The sequence below is a fragment of the Meles meles genome, chromosome 20, assembly GCF_922984935.1.
Source record: "Meles meles chromosome 20, mMelMel3.1 paternal haplotype, whole genome shotgun sequence".
Taxonomy (NCBI): Eukaryota; Metazoa; Chordata; class Mammalia; order Carnivora; family Mustelidae; genus Meles; species Meles meles.
In genome coordinates this window covers 22,023,389-22,046,999 of record NC_060085.1, presented here as the reverse complement: position 1 = coordinate 22,046,999, position 23,611 = coordinate 22,023,389, and the positions used below count along the sequence as shown (strand labels likewise).

Sequence of the window (23,611 nt, the reverse complement as noted above, 5' to 3'; positions counted from 1 at the left end):
ACCAGCTAATGCACAAGAGCTCTGGTTTCTCTATAATCTCACTGACTTGTCATTTTCTACTTTTCTGATTCTAGCCATCCTGCTGGATATGAAGTGGTATCTCATGTAGTTTTGACTTGCGTTTCCCTAATGACTAACGACATAGCATCTTCCCACAAGCTTCTTGGCCATTTGTATTCGTTCTTTGGAGAAATGTCTGTTAAGCACTTTGGCCATTTTTTAGTTGGGTTTTTTATATTTTTGTCATTTAGTTCTAAGAGTTCTTTCTATCGTCTGGAGAGTAGATCCTTATCAGATACATGATTTACAGATATGTCTTCTCATGCTGTAGGTTGGCTTGTCACTTTCTTGATAATGTCCCTTTATGCACAAAAGCTTTTAATTTTGATGAAGCCCAAATTATCTGTTTTTTCTTATGTTGCTTATGCTTTTGGTGTTATATCTAAGAATTCCTTGCCATTCCAAGTTCATGATGATATATGCCTATGTTTTTTTCTAGGAGTTTTATAATTTCAGCTCATATGTAGGTGGTTGTTGATTCATTTTAAAAATTAAAAATGAATTTAAAAATTCATTTTTAAAATTAATTTTTTTAATTTTTAAGAATTTGCTTTAAAAATATTTATTTATTTTGGAGAGAGAGAGAGCATGAGCGGTAGGGACAGAGGGAGAGAGAATCTCAAGCAGACTCCACACTGAGTGCAGAGCCTTATGCATGGCTCAGCCCCACAACCCTGAGATCACAACCTAAGCTGAAACCATGAGTCAGATGCTTAACCAACTGTGCCACCGAGGTGCCCCAGAACTTGCCATTTTGAGCCACCTCTAAGCCTACAATTTAGTGGCCTTAACTACACTCACAATATTGTGCAACCATCACCAGTATCTCCCAAAACCCTTTCATCATTCCAAGTAAACTCTGTACTCATTAAGCAATAGTTCCCCATTCCTCCTGTTCCCAGGCCCTGGTAACCTCTAATCTACTTTCTGTCTCTATGAGTTTGCCAGTTCTACATGAGTGGAATCATACAGTATGTCCTTTTGTGTCTGGCTTATTTCATTTATCATGTTTTTAGGGTTCATCCGTGTTGTAGCATGTATCAGTACTCCATTCCTTTATATGGCTGAGTAATATTTCATTGTTATGTGTATATCATATTTTGTGTATCCCTTCATCTGCTAATGGACATTTAGGTCATTTCCACCTTTTGTCCAGTGTGAATAATGCTGCTGTAAATCATTGGTGAGCAATTACCTGTTTGAGTCCCTACTTTCAATTCTTGGGAATATTTACCTAGGAGTGAGATTGCCAGGTCATATGGTGATTCTGTGTTTAACTTTCTGAGGAACCTTCTGTACCTTTTTTGAATTGATTTTGTATGGTGTGAGGAGTGCTATAATAAATTGGAAGCATATTTTCACTCAGGGTGAAGACAAATGTTTGTCCCAGGAGAAACCCATAGTCATTGCTCCCTTGAAGACACCAGCAAGTCTGAAAGGCCACACCTGCAATCCAGATGTGAGCAATACCTCAGAATCATTAGCCACAATCAGTAAAGTGAATATTGACATCTTACCTGCAGAAAGAAGGGATTCACTGAGTGCCGGCTTAGTTCGGGAGAATCAGCCAAGACACTTAGATGCTGTTCGTGAGCTAGAAGGTAACCACAGTATTTCTCAAGTGAAAGAGAAGCTGCAGGATGGCACTAAGCCCAGTCCTCAACCCAGAAACCTGACTCCCCCATGGTCCTCTGACGATGTCACTGGGGAAAGGAATGACCCAGTGAGACCTCTGCAGCCCCTCAACAAAGACCAGGTGAGTGATATGCATGAAGTATCGGTTTCAGAAAGAAAACGGAAAGTGCAGTTACAAAGATACGAGTTGTGTTGTTCATTGGGTTCTACATGGCATTTTAGGAAAATCAGTTAGTCTGTGTGCCGTTTTAAACATTATAGAAACCAAAGGATAGGACCTGCAGGATTCTTAGATGCCTTGTGCCCCACCATATCTCGTGGACGCATGCTATTTTTATGTTTTCTCCCATTTCTTTTTTTTTTTTTTTTTCTCCCATTTCTTTGTCACTCTTCCTTAGGCTTCCACATGGAAGGGTAGTTCCACCAAGTAGGTAACATCACATTTCTTCTTGCACTTGGAATGTTAGTGCTTGATCTTACTTCTTACGGAATAAAAAAAAAGGTATTTTATGTGTTGGAACCAAAGGAGAAGGAAGAAAAGGAAAGGAGCAAAAGGATTTTGATACTAAGAGACTATTCTGAATAAATTTAAAGGTTAACTTCTACTTGAACTTAGAAAGAAGCATAAGTTAGATGAAACATGGCAATAGCTGAGGATTAGAGAGAAAGGCAGAACATTTGGTGACCTTTTCATTTTTATATGTAAAATATTCTAAAAATATATTTAAGATGTATATTTTAACTATTTTTACAATCTATGCTAAAATATTTAAATTTGATATATAAAACATCTTTATATTTGATATCTCTATATAAGACATATAAAAACTATTTTATACAAATATATTCAAAAAATTTTTTTAAGGTTTTATTTATTTGAGAGAGAGAGATCACACACAAGCAGGGGGAGCAGCAGGCAGAGGGAGAAGAAGCAGCAGGCTCCCCACTGAGTAGGAAGCCGGACATGGGGCTCAGTCCTAGGACCCTGGTATCATGGCCTGAGCCAAAGGCAGGCGCTTAACCAGCTGAGCCACCCAGACAGCCCTATATTCAAATGTTTTAAATAAATTTTTGTTCTTATGGAAAAGTCAAAGTAAAGCCATTGGATTGAAGTCTTAAACTTTCTTTGGACACTGGAATTCTTAGTTCTTTGTGGGTTAAACTATATGTGTGCTGCTTGTTCTGCTTGGCTCTCAAATTACATTCGGATTCACTTCTTTCATTTTTTTCTGTTTATTTTTCTCTTTTTAAAATACCGATTCAGTGGCTTTCGGTGTATTTGTAGGGTTGTACAGTCATCACGTCTAATTCCAGAACATTTCCATAACCTTAAAAAGAAACCCCATACCCACAAATAATAGCCTATTGCTCCTTGCCCCCAGCCCCTGGCAACCATTGTCTGTATGGATTTGCCTGTTCTGAGCATGTCATGTACAGGCATACCTCAGAGAAACTGCAGGTTCAAATCCAGGTCACCACAATAGAGCGGATATTGCAATAAAGGTTATCAAATTTAATTTGTGGTTTCCCAGTGCATGTAAAAGTTACATTAACACTATAGTCTAACCACTGTCTGAGCTTTCAGCACATCATGATCTGTGTGCTGGTGGAGGGTCTTGCCCTGAGGTCGATTGTTGCTGATCGATCGGGGTGGTGGTTGCAGAAGGCTGGGGTGGCTGAGGCAATTTCTTTGAACAGGACGACAGTGACGTTTGCCACATCTATTGATGCTTCCTTTTACTTAAACACTTAGAAGCTATTGTAGCATTGTTAGTTGGCCTAATTTTAATATTGTTGTGTCTCAGGGAATAAGAAGGCCTGAGGAGAGGTGCAGAGATGGGGAACAGCCAGTCAGTAGAGCGTCGGAACATACACATTTGTCAATTAAGTTCTTCATCTTTTATGGACAGTTTGTGGTGCTCCCAAACAATTACAGTAGTAACATCAGCCATCACTGATTACAGATCACCATAACAAATACAGTACTATTGAAAATGTTTGAAGCATTGTGAGAGTTACTAAAATGTGACACTGAGACGTAAAGCCAGCAGATGCTGTTGGAAAAGTGGCACTGATAGACTTGCTCGTTGCAGGGTTGCCACAAACTTTCCATTTGTAAAAAAAAACAAAAAAACACACAATTTTTATTATTACGCTGTGAAGCGTAATAAAGTGGAGGACAATAAAATGAGGTATGCCTGTAAAGAGAATCATGAAATTGTGGCCTTTTGTGGCAGCTTCTTTTACTTAACATGATGTTTTCAAGGTTTACTCATGTTGTATCATCTATCAGTATTGCATTCCTCTTAATTTTTTTTAACTTTTTTTAAGGAATTTTATTTTTTTTGAAGATTTTATTTGTTTATTAGAGAGCAAGAGAGAACATGAACAGTGGGGAGGGGTAGAGGGAGAAGTAGACTTTCCGCTGAATAGGGAGCCTGATGCAGGACTCGATCCCAGGACCCTGGGATCATGACTTGAGCTGAAGGCAGATGCTAAACTGAGTCCCCCAGGCACCCCTGCATTCCTTCTTAAATCGCCAAATAAATTCACTGTATGTGTACACCATATTTTATTTACCCATTCATCAGTTCGCGAACATTTGGGCTCTTTTCACTTTTTAGTCACTATGGATAATGCTGTTATGAACATTCTTGTTGTTGTTCCTGTTATGAACATTCTTGTACTAGCTTGTGTGTGGACATGTTTTCAGTTTTCTTGGATATATACCTATGATTGGAATTGCTGGGTCATATGGTAACTCTCTGTTTAACTTTTTGAGGAACTCTAGGACTGTTTTCCAAAGCAACTACTTCATTTTACTTCCCAACAATATGTGAGAGTTGCAGTTTCTCCACATCCTCACCAATACTTCCTATTTTCTAGTTTTTTGATTCTAGCTATCCTAATGGGTGTGAAATGTATCTTACTGTGGTTTGGATTTGCATTCCCTGATGACTAATGATGTTGAGCATTTTTTCATGTGCTTATTGGCCATTTGTATACCTACTTTGAGAAATATTTATTCAGATCCTTCCCCCCCCCTAAGATTTTATGTACATATTTATTTGAAAGGGAGAGTGTGCAGGCTGGGGTAGGAGCAGGAGGAGAGCGAGAAAGAATCTCAAGCTGACTCCATGTAGAGCAAGGGACTCTGTCTCATGACCCTGTGATCATGATCTGAGCCAAAATCAAAGTTGGCTGCCTAACTGACTGAGCTGCCCACGCACCCCAGAAAATAAGTTTTTTTTTTTAATAAAAAATGTAAATAAAAAAAAGTAAATCAAAAACATCAGTAGTCTCAGGTTAATAACAATCTGAGAATTTAATTAAACTAATTACTTAGTTTTGGGGGGCCGCCTGGGTGGCTCTGATGGTTAGGCATCTGCCTTTGGTTCTGGTCATGGTCTCCAGGTCCTGGGGTCGGACTCCCGGCTCAGTGGGGGTCTGCTTCTCCCTCTCCCTTTGCCTCTCCCCCTGCGCATGCTGTCTTTCTGTCTGTATCTCTTTGTCTCAAATGAATAAAGATCTTTATTTAATCTTCATTAAATATCTTTATTAAATCTTTAAAAATATATGTAATTATTTATTTGGGGTCACCTGTGTGGTCCAGTTTGTTAAGTGTCCAGCTCTTGGTTTTGGCTCAGGTTGAGATGTCGATTGTGAGTTGGAGCCCTGCCTCAGGCTCTGCACTGAGCCTGGAGCCCACTTGGGATTCTCTGCCCCTCCTGCTCATCCCCCCCACTCATTCTGTCTCTCTCTCTCTCTTAAATAAATTTAAAAATCTTTTTTTAAAGTAAGTACTTATTTTTATTTGGGAAAAGAGAGAAAAAGCCAGAATATGTGGGTAACTGATGTCAGCGCTTTGTCTTTGCCTGTCAGCACTGCAAATGAGCATGCATTCTGAGAAAAACCTTCCTCCTTCTCATTTCCAGTTACAATTTTATAATAGTTTGGCCATTTGGAAGTTCAAAAGACTATTTCATTATTCTGTTTTCTTTTTTGTTTGTTTCATTTTATTATTTTTAAGGATCAAATTCCTGGTGAATGTGTTACAGAAAAACCAGACAGAACCCAACTGGGTTTAAAGCCACAGAGCTCCGGCTCTGAGCCTTCCCTTTCTCGACAGCGACGACAGAAGAAAAGAGAACAGCCCGAGCACAGTGGGGAAGAGAGACAGGTCAGCAGAGAGCTCTGTGGAGTAAGTCATTTTTCCGCTGCTTGGGAAATAGACTTCATTTAGAAGGATTAGCAGTTGCCAAAAAGGCTCGTAAGAAATGCAGGGAGCATGTGGAGGGGGTTAGCAATGGGGAGATGCTAACTATTAGTTTTCAGATCTCAGTGAGTTGGAAACAGAGTAAAGATTTTATCTTCCCCAGCAAAAATGGACAGGTCATCTTGAGAGTTAAGGTAACAAGCTAACAAGAGTAGATCTCTGATCCGTCCCGTGTTACACTGATGAATAGTTTTTCCCTCTACATAAAATCCTGTTGACACCTCCTTTTTTGAAGTGACTTTCATGAGCACCCTCTCTGTAAGCTTCTTAGATGGTCATTCACTTTTGGCAGAGTTTCTTTCCAATAAACCTCAATGTTTTGACGTTTTTGAGAACAAACCATTAACAAATACAAAGGAGACTTAATGGTGGGGGAACTTTGGAGGTGGCTGTATAGGAAATTGATAATTTCCCACTCTCCCCTTTTTAAATTACTTAAATTCCAGGAGGCCGCTCCTCGACTTTTGCCTTCTCTTCCCATTGTTGGAAAAATGGATGTCACATTAACACAAAAAGATGCTGAAAACGAAAGAGGAGTGGCCATTGGGTCTGCTGCAAGCTGTTCGAGGAGTAGGGAGGCGTCCTCATCAAAGGTTTGCGCGAGTGCATGAAACTTTTTGGTTGTAAAAATCCTGCATATGTTGTGAAGTTTCATATTAAAACATCTTCGCTGGGGCACCTGGGTGGCTCAGTCGGCTGGGTATCTACCTTCAGGTCAGGTTGTGTTCCCAGGGTCCTGGAATTGAGCCCTGAGTTGGGCTTCCTGCTCAGTGGGGAGCCCGTTTCTTTTCTCCCTCTGCATGCTGCTCCCCCTGCTTATGCGAACTCTCTCTCTCTGTCAAATAAATAAATAAAATCCTCAAAACAAAACAAAACACCTTAACCCTGCTTTTTGCCAAACAGCTTAGAGGACAAATTTGTGATTCTTAGCAGAAGCTTTTATTGAAATGGATGGAATCTATAGTTCCAGGGATGGTCACTTCCACTTAATTAAGGAAACTAAGTACATTCTGAATGTGAGAAATGCAAAATTTTCCATTTGCCCTTCCGAAAATGAGTACTTCCCAGAAATGAGGGTTGTGATCATTCCTTACTAGTAGTTGTGACCGTAATGTGAATTGGTTTCAAGCAGATACTCCTTTAAAGACCTGTGCAGGGCCTATCCTGTAGTGCTGGATGAGACATTAGACATTGCAGCTGTTATAAAAATAGTGAGTAGGAGTGAAAGTAACTTACTCTCTTTAAAAGGACCGGCCGTTATCAGCAAGAGAGAGGAGACGACTAAAGCAGTCACAGGAAGAAGTGTTCCCCTCAGGTAAGCTTTCTCTTTCCTTCATCTATTGGAGGTTGTTGGTTTGGCTTAATGGATATAACATTGGTTTTGACTGTGAGGTGTGAGGAATTTTCAGCATCAGTGATCCATGGGGGAAATTTTTGAAGATTTTTTGGAAAATATTGGAAGATTTTTTGGAAGAATTTTTGAAATTTGTTGGGCCTTTAAAAAGAATCAGCATAGGTTGTTGGGTCTGGAACTTGTGTATCAGAGGAAGAGGATAGTAAAAAGAGATCACGAGAGCTTTGAGTGGCATTAACTCCTGAGAGATTTCAGACAGGAAATGGAGTGAGTGTTTAATGTGTTTCTGTGTTCAGATTCTGCTTGTCAAGAAGCGCTGTCTTCTCAGGAACAGAGGAACAAAGCTGGGAGAATGGTGTTGCCCTGGGCTGAGGGCCGCGATCATTCTTATTACTATAAAGACAGAGCTAGCAGATTCTATTTATTGAATGCTGACTCCGTCTCAAGCATTATGGGAAGCACTTTAAGAGAATTATCTCATCTCCTGTTTATGGTAACTCTCAAAGGTAGGCTGCATTGTCTGCATTTTGCAGCTGAGGAAGCTGAGGCTTGGAAAGGTTTCATAACTTGACCAGGGTCACAGGGCCGGTGGACCTAGAACTATGGTTTAAAGTGAGGTGTCAGATACTGGAGTAATGATGAATATGCTGAGTTCCCTCTAGGCTGGCACTTGCTGTAAAGCCCTCTTCTGAGGCCAACCCACCACAAACAACTGCTGGGGGTGCCCGCTTTTTCAGGCCCTTCAGTGAGGAGAGCTTCTCTGAGTGCATCAGGGCCAGGGAAACCACAAGAAGAAGGACAGCATGCCCCTGCCCGATGGTTGTCTCCTGACTGCACTGTGGCTCAGGTACGCTACACAGCCCCATGGAAAAGGGGGACGGGTCTGCCTCTGGCAAGCCTGATACAGTAAACCTCATAAATGCCAGCTCCGTTGATTTCTGGGACAGTGCTGCCTGAAGTTACACTTTTTCACTCCTGATAAGGAGAAGAACTGGTGAATAATAACTAAAAAGGTTATTTTTGCTCCATTAAAGGAATGCGTTTTTAGGTGCTCTTATAAGCAGTTGGTAGCTTAGTTACTATCTTTTTTAGGTAGTCTTTACGGCAGGACTTCCCAAGGGTTTCCACTAGGCAACATTTTGCTTATAATGCTGTGCAACGAATATACCCGCCTGCCTGGCCAAATTTGAGTCTCATTTGCTTATCTTTGCCCAGTTTCCTGTTTGTGTCTGAGTTCCTCGCCTAGGGAGGATGCAGGGGTAGCATCTCGTGGCTGAATGGGTAGTTGCAGGATTTCCAACCCGTGTTCATTTTCTGTGTAATGATACACGGGGAATAGCTATCCATTTTTCTGTATTGCAGTTTCTGACATTATTTCCAGGAACATATAATTATTTTAAAAAGATAGAAACTTCCTGCTCTTGAAAATAAGGAAGATTTGTTGCTTTAACAGTATTCTCTGAGTAAGTTGCTCCACTAATCAAGATACTCCTCTCTATTTTCCAGAGTTGTAAGGTTTGCATGTAATTAAATCAAGCAATCCTTTAAGGTATTTTAACAAAGAGTCTGAGTTATAAGCAAACTGAGGTTGCTTTTGAGGTGGCATTTTATCTAGCCTAAAATTCCTTAGGTTACTAGCCCTCTGCTTAGGAGTTGGAATACCAGAAACTCTTCATCCGCTCTCTTCTGGAAAGGAAATTTTTTCATAGCTGAGACTTCCCAGGGCCTTGTAAAACTTTACCCTAATGTTCTTCAGGGTTCACTTGTGAACTTTATGGGTGAATTGGGACATTGTTTAGGTAAAGTAACTTCAACTTTTAGATCATTCGTTTCTTCGGTTAAATTGGACAGGTGCACACTGTACCTAGACATTGCATGTAACAATGTTGCGTGTATTATGTTCTGATTGTGTTGTCATGTGGAATTCTGTTTTTCCAAACATTAAAGGAAAGGAAACTCATCCACTGTCTGTCTGAGGAGGAACTAAGTTCTTCTACAAGTTCAACTGATAAGTCAGATGGGGATTCCAAGGAACGGTAAGGTTCTTATTTTCTATCTCTTTTCACAAACAATTTCTATTTTGATTAGTCTTGAATGTGTATTCAGACCTGTAGTGCTGTCATTAATAACATTATAAATGGGTTTTGGTACATGTTAGAGCTAAAACTAATGAACACATCTCTTCTAATGAACACATCTGATTTCATTCAGAATTCTTACAGAATATCTTCTTAGATCTATGGTTTATAGTTTCATCAGATTTGCAAAAATTTTGACTGTTACTTTTTGGAATTTTTTTGGACTCCCTCTTTCTTGTCTTCTAGAGGATTTTAAGTACAGATATATTAGATTGTTTAAAGTTGTCCTATAGCTCACTGATGGTGTTCATGTTTTTTAGACTTCTTTTCTGTTTCATTTTTCATAGATTCTACTGCCATTTCTTCAGGTTCACTAATGTTCTCTTCTACAGCATCTAGTCTGCTTATCCTATCTCATGTATTCAACACAGTGTATTTTTTAATTTCCAGGAGTTCTGTTTGGGTCTTTTTGTAACTTCCGTGCCTCTCCTTAATATGTTAATGCATTCTTCTACCTTGGATGTGGAATGTATTTATAATAACCACTTTAATGTCCTTATCTACAAATTCTATCACTAGTGTCACTCTTGGGTCTGTTTCTATTACCTGATTTTTTTTCCTCTTCATAAATAAATGTGTTTTATTTTCTTGCTTCCTTTCATGTCTGATATATATATATTTTTTAAAGATTTTATTTATTTATTTGACAGAGAGAGATCACAAGTAGGCAGAGAGGCAAGCAGAGAGAGTGAGAGGGAAGCAGGCTCCCTGCCGAGCAGAGAGCCCGATGCGGGACTCGATCCCAGGACCCTGAGATCATGACCCGAGCCGAAGGCAGTGGCCTAAACCACTGAGCCACCCAGGCGCCCCTCATGTCTGATATTTTTGAATGGATGCCAGACATTGTCAATTTTATCTCATTGGGGGCTGAGATATTTTTTGTATTGCTTTAAATATTCTTAAACTTTGTACTTAAAAATAGTTGGACAGAATTTATACATAGAACCTGGGGCTACTTTCTGGTCTCTCTTTTCTAAGATTTCACTCTCACTTTCTAATGGCTATGGTTGTCTTGAACTCTGTCCTTCAGTTTTTTGGGCCAGAAAGATTGGGTTTTCTGTTGTATTTTAGTGGCCTATGGCTCTAAGATATTGATGCCCCTCCAGAACCTGCCTACAGGTTGTTTACATTCTCCATTGTCTTCACATCCTAGATTTTTGTATTTTGTTGAGTTTATTAATGGAAGTGTCTGTCTGTAGTAGCTTACTTAGTTATTTAGAAGCAGAGCTTCCTAAATGTTTTGTATCTAATTTTTTAATGAAAAATTCTCATAAAGCCAACGAAATCACAGGAGAGTGGGGAATTATTTTTTTTTTCCCCAGGAAAGGTCATACAAATGAAATGAGTGACTTGGTGCACTTGATGACTCAAACCCTAAAATTGGAGTCTAAAGAGAGCTACGAAGATCTCCTGGTTCCAGAACCAGTGTCAGAATTTAAACTTCATCGGAAGTACCGGGATACGCTGATACTTCATGGGAAAGTTGCAGAAGAAGCTGAGGACCTTCATTTTAAAGAGCTACCTTCTGGTGATCAGTTTATTCTTTTACAGCAAACTGGAGAGCATGCTTTTTGGAGAAATGTGTCACACCAAGAAGATAATGCTCCCAATTTTTTTTTCTTTTTTATTATTTTTTTGTTTGGATAGCTCGATAAAAGGCATATCTTGTTTTATGCAGCAAGTTGTGTTCCTGAAAAGCTGCATTCTTTAAATAAATATAAATGCATATTTGGATTTTTCATGTGGCTTTTCCTGAAATTAGACAATTGTGTATTTTAGATTTAGGAGGTGGTAATGAGACATGAGGCATAAGTTCATATATACATTTGCCATCATTAAAAATACATGAAGTTATTAAATCCAACTCTTGTCAAAGTGAAAAGAATTTTAAAATGACAACATTTTTTTTAAAAAAACAACTTCATGCTGCAGTGGTGAAAGTATTTATTTTTTCCTGTTTTTGTTAATTGCTTTTTAGCTGTCATGCCAGGTTCTGAAAAAATCAGAAGAATAGTTGAAGTTTTGAGAGCTGATGTAATCCAGGGCCTGGGGATTCAGCTTTTAGAACAGGTGTATGATCTTTTGGAAGAAGAGGATGAATTGGAGAGAGAGGTGAGTGTCCCATTAGCTGTATCAGCTGCTTATGCTATGGAATTCTATTTATTTATTTGACAGAGATCATAAGCAGGCAGAGAGGCAGGCAGAGAGAGAGAGAAGCAGGCTCCCCACCGAGCAGAGAGCCTGATACAGGGCTCAATCCCAGGACCCTGAGATCATGACCTGAGCCGAAGGCAGAGGCTTAACCCACTGTGCCACCCAGGCGCCCCACTATGGAATTCTTTTTAACAGACTTTTGAAATATAATTAACATTCTGTACATTTCACCCATTTAAAGTGTACCATTCAGTGGTTTTTAGTATGTTGACGGAGTTGTACAGCCATTACCACAACCAATGTTAGAACATTTAATACCCCCAGAAGAGACTCTGTACTCATCACTCTCCATTGTCCACCAAGTCCTCTACCCTTAAGCAACCACTGATATTTCAATGTCTGTAGATTTGCCTATTCTGGACATTTCATTTAAATGGACTCATACAAAACCTGTGGTCTTTCATGATTGGCTTCTTGCAATTAGCATAATGTTTTCAAGATTCATCTGTGTTGTAGCATAGATCTCATTCTTCATTGTTTTATATGGTCAGATAATATTCCATTATATGGCCGTACCACATCTTGTTTATCTGTTCTCTTGATTGTTCCTGTGCTTCTGAGGCAACTGCTCTTCCTATTCTCCCAGGGCTTGTTCCTAATTGGGTCATGCAGATGATTCTCTAGTCAGTCATTTGCGTTACATCGCATCTGCCTTATGGAAACTTTCAAAGTAGTGCCTGAACAAACATTTTTTGACTAGGGTTATACTTCAAAAATATTTTATTTCTAGTTTTTTGGTGATATTAATAGCAACAACAGTAGAGCCTTAAATTCCTGGAAATACAGTTGGTTCTCCACCAGTTTTTTTTATTTTTTATTTTTATTTTTTTAAAAGATTTTATTTACTTATTTGACAGAGAGAGAGATAGAGAGAGAGGGAACACAAACAGGGGGAGTGGGAGAGGGAGAAGCAGGCTTCCCGCTGAGCAGAGAGCCCAGTGCAGGGCTCGATCCCAGAACCCTGGGATCATGACCTGAGCTGAAGGCAGACGCTTAACGACTGAGCCACCCAGGTGCCCTATTTTTATTGTTTTTGTTACATTGTCTTATTTTATTCAAATACCAATCTGAACACACATGGTCCAAGAACGCTCAAGCCAAGTATAGATAGATGTTAAAGACTGGCCTTTAAACATCATAGCCAGTGATGTCACACTTGCCTATGATCTCACCAACATAAAACCACATCCACACCTCAGTGGCCACCAAACCATTCAGCAGAGCTTCCTTAACTGTGAGTTGCTGGAAGCTAATAGTTTGAACACTCTTGGTTATTTTTTTTCCACCTCTGAATAGCCGGAAGACTCTCAGCAGTGACTGGTTGAAAGAACCAGCTCAACCTTGGCATACTGCCAAAATGTGGCCAAAGCTTTGAGTAAGTTGCATAGTGCTAGGGCCTTCCTGCGAGGTTATGGACAAACAAGCCATGTTCCAGGTTGGAAAGTCTGTTATCCTGGATGGCTGCTGAATATCACTTCTCCAGCAATTTAATCATGAATGGTATCTAAGTGTTGTTTTAATTTTTTTATTTTAAAATAATTTTAGACTAATACAAAGCTGCAGAAAGAGTATAACGAATTCCTCAATATTCCTCATCTGTATTCCCTGATACTACTATTCTGCCACTTTTGCTTCATCATTCTCTTACTCCATAGGTATAATTATTTTTCTATCCGTTTGTGAGAATGTCTGTCCACCCCCAGACTTCTTCAGTGTATTTCCTAAAAACAAGAATATATCCTTATGTGGGTGCCTGGGTGGCTCAGGTGGCTGGGTGTCTTGATTTTGGCTCAGGTCATGATCTCAGGGTTTTGGGATCAAGCCCTGCATCAGGCTCTACACTGAGTGCAGAGTCTGCTTGGGATTCTCTCTTGAAAATAAATAAATAAATGAATAGAATGTGTCCTTATATAACTACAGCTCAGTGATCAAATTCAGAAAATTAACATAAGCACAATACCATTATTGGGGTGCCCGGGTGGCTCATCAGTTAAGCATCTGCCTTTGGCTCAAGTTGTGATCCCAGGGTCCTGGGACTGAGCCCCGCTTCAGGCTTTCTGCTCAGTTGGGAGCCTGCTTCTCTCTCTGTCCCTATCCTCCGCTTGTGCTCTCTCTTTGTCTAAAATAAATACGTAAAATCTAAAAAAAATTTTTTTAAAGTACAATACCATTATCTAATTTACAGACCTTACTTAAATTTCACTAATTGTCATGCTAATATCCTTTATAGCAAAAGAAAAAAAATCTTTCTGTTCTAGGATTCAGTAGATTCAGTCAGGTTGAATGAAATAAGGATTACTGTTTTTAATAGGTTTATTAAGATATAATTCACATACCATGCAATTCACCCATTTAAAGTATACAGTTCAGTGGTTTTTAATATATTCATCAATATATATTTGCTATCATCACAGTCAATATTAAATATGTTTGTTTCCTTAAAAAGAAACCTTGTACTTCTAGCTATTGGCCCTCAACTCCTTTCAGTCCTAAAGAACCAGTAATCTGCCTTTTCTGTATAAATTTACCTATTCTGGACCTTTCATTTAATAGAATAGTATAAAATATGTAGTCTTTTGTGACTGGCTCTTTCACTTAGCACAATGTCTTCAAGATTCATCTGTATGGGAGAGTGTATCAATATTTCATTCCTTTTTATGGCTAAACAGTATTCTATTTTGTGGCTATGCTACACAATATGTTGTTCAATCTTTTCATCAGTTGATGGATATTTGGGTTGTTTCCACCTTTTGCCTGTTGTGACTAAGTTTGGTATAAACATTGGTATACAAGCTCCTGTGTGGATTCAGTTCCTTTGGGTGTATAACTAGGAGTAGAATTGTTAGGTCGTATGGTAATTCTACATTTAAATGTTGGAGGAACTCCCAGATGGCTCTCCAAAGCAGCTGCACCATTTTACATTTCTACCAACAGTGTAAGAGGGTTCCGATTTCTCCACATCCTAGTCAACAATTACAATTATTTGACTTTTTGTTTATAGTCATCCTACCAGGTATGAAGTATTCATTGTGATTTTGATTTGCACTTCCCAGATGACTAATGATGTTGAATATTTTTTCATGTACTACTTTCCATTTGTATATTTTCTTGGGAGATATGTCTACTCAAGATTTTTGCCGATTTTTAAATCGAGTTATTTATATTTTAATGAGTTGTGGAATTCTCTGTGTATTCTAGATAGAAATCTTATTATCAAATATATGATTTGTAAATATTTTTCCCATTCTGTGGGAGTGGTAGAATGTCTTTTTACTCCCCCCCCCTTTTTTTAAATGGCCTGAAATCACCTTTATTTCTTGGCTGGCCTCAATGGGAGTGGGTGGTTGGGGTGAATCTTATTGGTCTGGGAGCAGGTCCAGGTTCTCCCTGTGGGTGCTGGGGTGCTTGGGGCCAGCTTCTCCTTTGTAGGCCCCCACCTTTGGGGTGCAGTGGGTTTAGGCAGGGCCTTGCTCCCTGAACTTCTCCAGCTCCATCTTCAGCCCTTCTTTCACCTCAGGTGGAAAGTGCAGCCACTGGTCCACCTCCTCTTCTTTTTACTTCCTTGATAGTGTCCTTTGAAGCTTAAAAATTTTCAGTTTTGATGAAGTCCAGTTTATTTTTCTTTTGCCACTTGTGTTTTTGATGTCATCGAAGAATCCCTTGTCAAATCCAAGATCGTGTAGGTATACCTGTAGATTTTTCTTTAAAAAGTTTATAGTTTTAGTCTATACATTTGGGTCTTTGATGTATTTGAGTTAATTTTTGTATATGGTTTAGAGTAAAGGTCCATCTTCATTCTTACGTATGTGGCTATCCCGTTGTCTGATTCATTTGTTGGAAAGACTATTCTGTCACTTTGTAAAAAAAAATAAAAAATGTTGACCATATACACATCTGTTTATTTTTAGACTCTCAGTACTGTTTCTTTAATCTGTGTTTGTCCTTATGCTGGTCCTATACTGTTTTGTTAACTGTCGCTTTGTAGTAAGTTTTGAAATCAAGGTAGATGAGTCCTCCAACTTGGTTATTTTTCAGAATTGTTTGGCTATTCTGGGTCCCTTACAGTTCTGTGAATTTTAGATTTGCTTGTCAATTTCTTCAAAGAAGCCAGATGGGATTCTTATAGACATCGCATAGAATCTGCTGATTAATTTGTGGCATATTACCTTCTTAATAAAATTAAGACTTTTGATTCATGAACATGAGGCAATTTTCCATTTATTTAGATCTTAAGTTTCTTTAAACAATGTTTTACAGTTTTTGGAGTGTAAGTTTTGTACCTCTCCTGTCAAATTTATTCCTGAGTATTTTATTCTTTTGATGCTATTGGAATTTTTTTTTGATGCTATTGAAATTTTATATATTCATTTGGGATTGTTTCCTGAAAATGCATAGAAATAAATTTGATTTTGAAAATCTTGACCTTGTGTCCTGCAACCTTGCTAAGCTTGTTTACTGGGTTTAATATCCTTTTTTTTTTTGGTGGTGGTGGACTCCTTGGAATTTTCTCTATATAATATCAAGTCATCTATGAAGAGAGTTAGTTTTACTTTCTAGTTTGGATACCTTTTACTTCTTTTCTTGCCTATTGCCCTGGCTAGAAGCTCCAGTACAGTGTTGAGTGGACATGGTGCAAGTGGACATCCTTGACTTGTTTCTGATCTAAGAAGGAAAGCATCCAGTCTTTCACTATTAGTTGACTGTGGGTTTTTATAGATACCCTTTATCAGCTTGAAGAAGTTTCCTTCTTTTTCTGGTTTGTTGAGTGTTTTTTTAAATCATAAAAAGCTGCTGGTTTTGTTAGATGCTTTCTATTTTGATAATTACATGGCTTTTGTACTTAATTCTATTGACAGGGTGTTAATTGATTTGGGGATGTTAAACCATCCTTGCATTCCTGTGATAAACCTCCTTTGGTTATGTTTTATACTACTACTTGTATGACTTTGCAGTCATGTTTCTTATATTTTGTTGAAGATTCTTTTGTCCATATTCTTACAAGATAATCTAGTTTTCTGTGATGTCTTTGGTTGTGTTATTGGGGTATAATGGGTTCATAGAATGAGTTGGGGAGTGTTCCCTAATCTTCTATGTTTTTTGGACGAGTTAGTGAATAATTGGTATTAATTCTTTAAGTATTTGATATAATTCACCAATGAAGGCATCTGGGCCTGGGCTTCTCTTTGTGGATAGTTTCTTGATTATGAATTTAGTGTCTTGTTATACTCAGATTGTCTAATCTTCTGTTTCTAATTTTGTGTCTTACTAAGAATTTGTCCATTTCCTAGCATGTAATTATAATAGCAATCCCTTTAAATCTTTTTTATTTCTGTTAAGGTTGGTTATTTAGGAGTGTGCTGGTTAACTTCCACATATTTTTGTTTCCCCAATTTCATTCTGTTATTTATTTCTAATGCATTTGATTGTGGCTGGAAAACATACTTATTGTTTTTATCCTTTTAAATTTATTGAGCTTTGTTTTATGGTCTAGCATATGGTCTAACCTGGAATTCCATATGTGCTTGAGAAGAATATTTATATTCAACTCTTATTGTGGGGAGTATATTTTAGATGTCCGTTAGTTCTTGTTTGTTTATAGTATTGACCAAATGGATTATTTCCTTGTTGATGTTCTGCCTGGTGGTTTTTCCCATTACTGACAGTGGAGTCCTGTGTCTCCATCGATGTCATTGATGTTTCCAACTACTGTTGAATTTCCTTCTCCATTTCTATCAATTTTTGCTTCCTGTATTTTGGTGCTTTGATTAGGTATATATATATGTATTTTTTGATTAGGTATTATATATGTGTAATTGTTATATCTTTCTGATGATTTGACTTTTATCATAAGCTTTTCTTCTTTATCTCTAGTAACATGTTTTTGTTTGAAAGTCTTATTTTAGCTGATATTAGTATAGCCACTTAAGCTTTCTTTTTTTTTTCTTTCCACTTAAGCTTTCTTATGGTTGCTGATAGCATGGTAATATCTTTTTCTGTCCTTTTACTTTCAGTCTGTTTGTACCTTTGATCTATTATGTGTTTTATGTAAATACTGTATATGGTTGGATCTTGTTTTCTTATACACCCTAACATTCTGCCTTTTGATTGGACTGTTTAATCCATTCACATTTAATGTTAGTACTGATACAGTTGGATTTATGTCTGCATTTTACTTTTTGTTTTGTATATGTCTCATTTTTTTGTTCCTGTATTTCTACTTTACTGCTTTCTTTTGCATTAAGTGAAAATTTTCTAATGTAGCATTTTAATTTCCTTAATAATTTTTTTCCTGTATATTTTCCATTCCTTTCTTTAGTGGTTGCTCTAGGGCTTATCATATACATCTTAAATTATCAGAAGAAATTTCAGCTTTATAGTCACTTAATTCCAGTAAGATATAGAAGTGTTATTCCTATTCTCTTTTTCCCTTTATTGTGACATCATTTTATATATCGTACATGCCATATTAATGTTACAAAACCTTTCTTTCATAATTATTTCTATATGATTTTATCTTTCTATAATTATTTCTTTATATGATTTTATGTCTCTTGAAGTTGAAAGAGAGGAGAGAAAGTATATGTTTGTAGTTTTTTCTATAGTAACCTTGTTATTTATTAATTTTATGTCTCTTCATTTATTACTGTGGATTCAAGTTACCATCTGGAGTCATTTCCTTAGCCTAATACAGCTTTGCTGCTACTCACCTCTTTTGTGGTGTTATTGGCAAATAGATTACATTTAAAATAACAATTTAAAAATTGTTTTAAAAAATAATCATTTTAAAACATTAAGCTGTTTAATGTTATTATAAACTTGTTGCTTATTTAATTGTAAAATGCACATAATTTCAGATTTACCGTTTTAACCATTTTTAAGTGTTTGGTTCAATGGCATTAAGTATTTACCGTTGTAACAACATCACCACCGTCTATCTCTAATCTGAATTTATACCAGTTTATGTTCAATAACATAAAAAACTCTGCTGCTTTAAAGCCCTGCACCCACCCTTTTCGGTTACTGATGTTACAAAATTACATCTTTATATATTGTGTGAATCCAAAAACATAAACTAGGGGCACCTAGGTGGCTCAGTTGTTAAGCGTCTGCCTTTGGCTCAGGTCATGATCCCAGTGTCATATGATATGGGATCAAGGCCCATATCATATCAGGCTCCCTGCTCAGCGGGGAGCCTACTTCTCCCTCTCCAGCTCCCCCATATTTGTGTTCCCTCTCTCACTATCTTTGTCATAAATAATATCTTAAAAAACAAAAACATAAACTAGTAATTGGCCTTTTTAATGCATTGATCTCTTTAATTTTGTAGGAAACAAAGTTACAATAGTGCTAACTTTGAGACATAATTTTTTGAATGTATCTCTCAACACATGTAGAACACAAAAGTGGAATTACACGCTGCTGTTACATAATACTAGCTTTGATAACTGCTCACATATCACCTTTACTGGATCTTCCTTTCTTCATACAGCTTTGTGGTACTGTCTGGTATCCTTTCATTTCAACTTAACAGGACTCCCTGTAGTAGTTTTGTAGACTGGGTCTGGCGGTAACAAATTCTTCATCTTTTGTTTATCTAGTAATATCTTAAGTTTTCACTTACCTTTTCCCCTCAGTTTTATTGAGATATAATTGATATATGACATTGTTTAAGGTGTACAACCTAGTGATTTTTGTATATATTGTGAAATGATTACCACAGTAAGTTTGGTTAACATCCATCACCTCTCATAGTTATAACATTTTTTTTCTTGTGATGAGAACTTTTAAGATCTACTCTTAGCAATTTTCAAATGTATCATGAGGTATTGTTAATTGTAGTCAGCATGATGTACAGTTACATTCCCAGAATTTATTTACCTTATAACTAAAGTTTGTACCTTTTGACCACCTTCACCCATTTCCCTCACCACCCCCACCCCCACCTCTGGCAGCCAACAATCTGTTCTCTATTCAATCTTTTCAGATTCTGCATACGTGAGACCATGCAGTACTTGTCTTTCTCTATTTGACTTATTTCACTTAGAATAATGCCTTCAAGATCCATCTGCTTTTGGAAATGCCAGTATTTCTTTTTCTTGCTCACTTTTGAAGGACATTTTTGCCAGATAAAGGATTCTTGGTTGACATTTTTTCTTCCTTCCTTCCTTCCTTCCTTCCTTCCTTTCACTTTGAAAATACTGCCCAGTCGCCTTCTGGCCTCCAAAATTTCTGAGAGAAATCTGCTGATAATCATATTGGAGATCCCTTATATGTGAGGAGTTACCTCTTTCTTGCTGCTTTCAAGATTGTCCCTTTCTCTTCAGCTTTCAACAGCTTGATTATGATGTGTCTGGGTAGGAACTGTTAGTTTCAGCCTACTTAAGAGTTCATTAAGCTTCTTGGATGTTTATATTCATGTCTTTCTTCAAACTTGGTTCATTTTACCTATTTCCTCAAATCTCTCTTTCTCTTTCTTCCCCTTTGGGACTCCCACTGTGCATATATAGTGGTCTCTTTAAATCCCCCCTTAACTTGCTTCCGCTGAAGGGGCAGGGGGTTGTTACTTTGTCAGTGAGGACTGCAACAATGGTTGGCGGCTTCTGTGTGTACACCTCTCTGATCAGAAGCAGCAGTCATCTGTCAGTGCACAGATCCCCAGTATCTGGAGGCAAGGGTCTCATTACCTTCTCTGGCCCCACAAGCTGTGTGCAGCCTGTTCCAGGATATCTGCACAGCTGCCTGCCCCTGGGCTCCCCCACCCTCAGGACCTGAAATTAACCACATTTTAACCTCCAAGCCTTCCCCCAGAAACTGCAAGCCTTGAGTAGACTGCAGAGTTCCAAAATAGTTACATTAGGCATTCTGCAGCACAATTTTTGTACATGTGAGATGTAGTCCTGGTCCTCCTCTGTCATCTTTCATATATATTGTTTTATATATTTTTAAAACCAGTTAAGAGAAGGTCCACCTGGCTGGTTCATCAGAAGAGTGTGTGACTCTTGATCTCAGGGTTGTGAGTTCAAGCCCCACATTGGGTATAGAGATTACTTAAGTATTTTTTAAAAAATCACTTCAGTGAAGAAAGGAGAAACAATATGCATTTATATTGGGTTTTATTTGCATAATTACTCTCAGGTGTCATCTGAAACTGGCCCCTGTAGGAGGAGGCCAGGGAGAGAGGGAAGAAAGAGGCAAACACTCCAGATTGGTAGGTGGTAGTTCTAATAAGCAAGGGAACTCACATATGAGGCTTGGTGTAGGTAGCCACAAGATGAGTAGATCTCCACATCCACCTGCCAAATCTCAAAAGCTCATATATTATATATGTAGTATATATACATATGTTATATTAACTGGGTTCAATCACATATGCTGTCCAGATGGTCTCAACACCACATCATAATCTGAAGACTTTGTCCTTGGGGCATCCTTTGGGAGTGGGGAAGGCAAATGGAATGCATATTCCAAGGACAGGAGGGGATAGGGAACCTCCAATGGCCGGAGTCAGGCTCACAGGTGAACCAGAGGTAACATCCTCTTCATGACCTCCTCCGAAAGCAGTGCTTTTTGTGTTCCCAAGTAAATTGAAATTGTTGCCTGGGGTCTCTTACTTTCAGCTTGATGAACTTCCTTTAGCAGTTTTATAAAGTGGTCTGCTAGCTACAAATTCTGTTTTTGTTTGTCTGGGAATGTCTTTACTTTGCCTTTATTTTTGAAAGGTAGTTTTACTTAACAATGGGATTCTTGTTTGACAGTTTTTTTTTTTCCTCCAGTACTCTGAATATATTATCCCACTGCCCCTTACTCTCCTTTATGTTAGCTGTTAATGTTATTACTTCTCCCATGTAAGTGGTGTCATTTTTCTCTTGCTTTCATGATTGTCACTTTGTCTTTTGACACTTTTTTAAAAAAAGATTTTATTTATTTATTTGACAGACAGAGGTCACATGTAGGCAGAGAAGCAGGCAGAGAGAGAGGAGGAAGCAGGCTCCCTGCTGAGCAGAGAGCCTGATGTGGGGCTCGATCCCAGGAGCCTGGGATCATGACCTGAGCTGAAGGCAGAGGCTTTAACCCACTGAGCCACCCAGGTGCCCCTTGATACTTACTTTCATGTGTCTCTGTGTGGATCTCTTGTGTAGATTAATGTTTTTCAATACATTCAGAAGTTGTCAGCTATTATTTCTCTAAATAATTTTTCTGCTCTTTTCTCTCTCCTCCTTCCAACGGTCCCTTTACATTTGTAGTTGGTGTGTTTAATGATGTCCCACATTTTTAAAAACATTTTATTTATTTTAAAGAGAAAGCATGAGCTGGGGTAGGAGCAGAGGGAGAGAGAGAGAGAGAGAGAGAGAGAGAAGCAGACTTCCCACTGAGCATGGAGCCCAATATGGGTCTCGATCTCACAATCCAGAGATCATGACTTGAGCCGAAATCAAGAGTCCAACGCTTAACCCACGGAGCCAGCCAGGTGCCCCAATGATGTCCCACATTTCTGAGACAATGTTCACTTTTCTTCATTTTCTTTTCTCTCTGTTCCTTGGATTACATAATCTTTATTGATCTATCCCCAGCCCACTTACTTTTCTTTCTGCCAGATCAAATATACTGCTGAGCCCCTCGGGTGAGTTTTTCATTTGTTATTGTGCTTTTCCTCTCCAGAATTTCCATTTAGTTCTTCTTATAATTTCTCTATATCACTATTCTCAGTTTGATGTGACATTCCCCTCATACCTTCCTTTATTTCTTTAATTACGGTTTTCTTTAGTTCTCTGATGGGTTTATAATGATGTCTTTGCCTATTAACTCCAGCGTCTTGCTACTCTGACAGGTAGTGCCTCTCTTGCCTGCCTGCCTTTCCCAGTGTATGTGTCATACTCCTGAAAACTGGACATTTCAGAGAATATATTGTTACAAGTCTGGGTACTGGTCTCCCCAGGGAGGGGGTTGCTATTATTTTTTCTTTAGTGATTGGTGGGATTTTTTAGTGATGTCTATTTTATCCCTTCTTCCTGTCCCCACAGTGTAAGTTGATGTTGCTTCTTAGTTGGCGAGGCCTTGGTTATGTCCATAGCCACCTTAGAATGACAGTGGGTTTGGCAGAGCTCTTTTGACTCTCCTTTGCCCTTACTTCACTCAGCTGTTAAGGTTTCTTAGTTGCCAGTTGATGGCTCTCTGTTTCCAACAGTGCCTTAGGCCATATATTGCTCCATAGACTGATCCAGCAAAATCTGGGCTCCTTTGAAGGGATGGTTCCCAGGGTCAGTGTTTGAAATCTGTTTTGACTCCAGGGGGCTCCTCCCAGCTTCCTAGTTGTCTCCATCAAAGTAGGTGGCCCACAGTTTAGCCTGTGTAGCCGTGAATCTGTCAGTCTCTTCCTAGTTGCCATTCACCACTACTTTCAGTTTTTGGGAGCACTTGTAGGCTTGAATTTCTCCACTCTGTTCTAAATGAGGTCGTTCATTAAGGAAACGATTTGGTGCTGTTTTAGGTCTTCTCACCCCAGGCAAGATCCTGAGCATAGCTGGGAGTAAAGACAATAGCATACTTGAATCTGAGTGATACCCCTCCTTTGGAAGCTCAGTGCGGGTGGGGTGAGGGGCCTCTCATCTTCTTGGCATGCTTCACCCAGCATGGAGTCTTCACATTATGGTCTGGGGCAAAGGTACCTGGAGCCCCAGTATTTTCATCGGCCCTGCTCTCAAGGTACAGCCTCCATCTTAAAAGTCCAACCTGGTGTACAAATTTCCACCTCTTGGCTGCACTTTCTCAAAACTTATCCTTGACAACAGATACTGGGGGCAGGATGAGATATGCTGATGTTCTGTGCCTCCCTCCCAGGAAGATTGCCTTTGGACTAGCAGCTGGTGGAAAGGGAGCCCTGTGTTGTTGGCTTTGGCCTTGTGTGGAGTTTTTGTCTCACTGAGCTGGGACTGG

General features: G+C 38.6%; 1 protein-coding gene across 8 annotated transcripts in view; it reads left to right on the top strand.

Annotated features, from left to right (window-relative positions):
- The window catches only part of NEK4 (NIMA related kinase 4), a 34,506-nt gene that overhangs the window by 8,921 nt on the left and 1,974 nt on the right, over positions 1 to 23,611 (top strand). For 3 of the 8 annotated variants that reach the window (XM_045991400.1, XM_045991398.1, XM_045991406.1), the window contains 9 exons: positions 1,427 to 1,816; positions 5,726 to 5,896; positions 6,418 to 6,564; positions 7,220 to 7,286; positions 7,622 to 7,831; positions 8,063 to 8,172; positions 9,273 to 9,361; positions 10,786 to 10,991; positions 11,442 to 11,575. In XM_045991400.1, coding sequence (XP_045847356.1) covers positions 1,427 to 1,816; positions 5,726 to 5,896; positions 6,418 to 6,564; positions 7,220 to 7,286; positions 7,622 to 7,831; positions 8,063 to 8,172; positions 9,273 to 9,361; positions 10,786 to 10,991; positions 11,442 to 11,575 — 1,524 coding nt within the window. The remainder of the gene's footprint in view (positions 1 to 1,426; positions 1,817 to 5,725; positions 5,897 to 6,417; positions 6,565 to 7,219; positions 7,287 to 7,621; positions 7,832 to 8,062; positions 8,173 to 9,272; positions 9,362 to 10,785; positions 10,992 to 11,441; positions 11,576 to 23,611) is intronic. The other 5 variants (XM_045991399.1, XM_045991402.1, XM_045991401.1 and 2 more) reach the window with 5 other exon arrangements.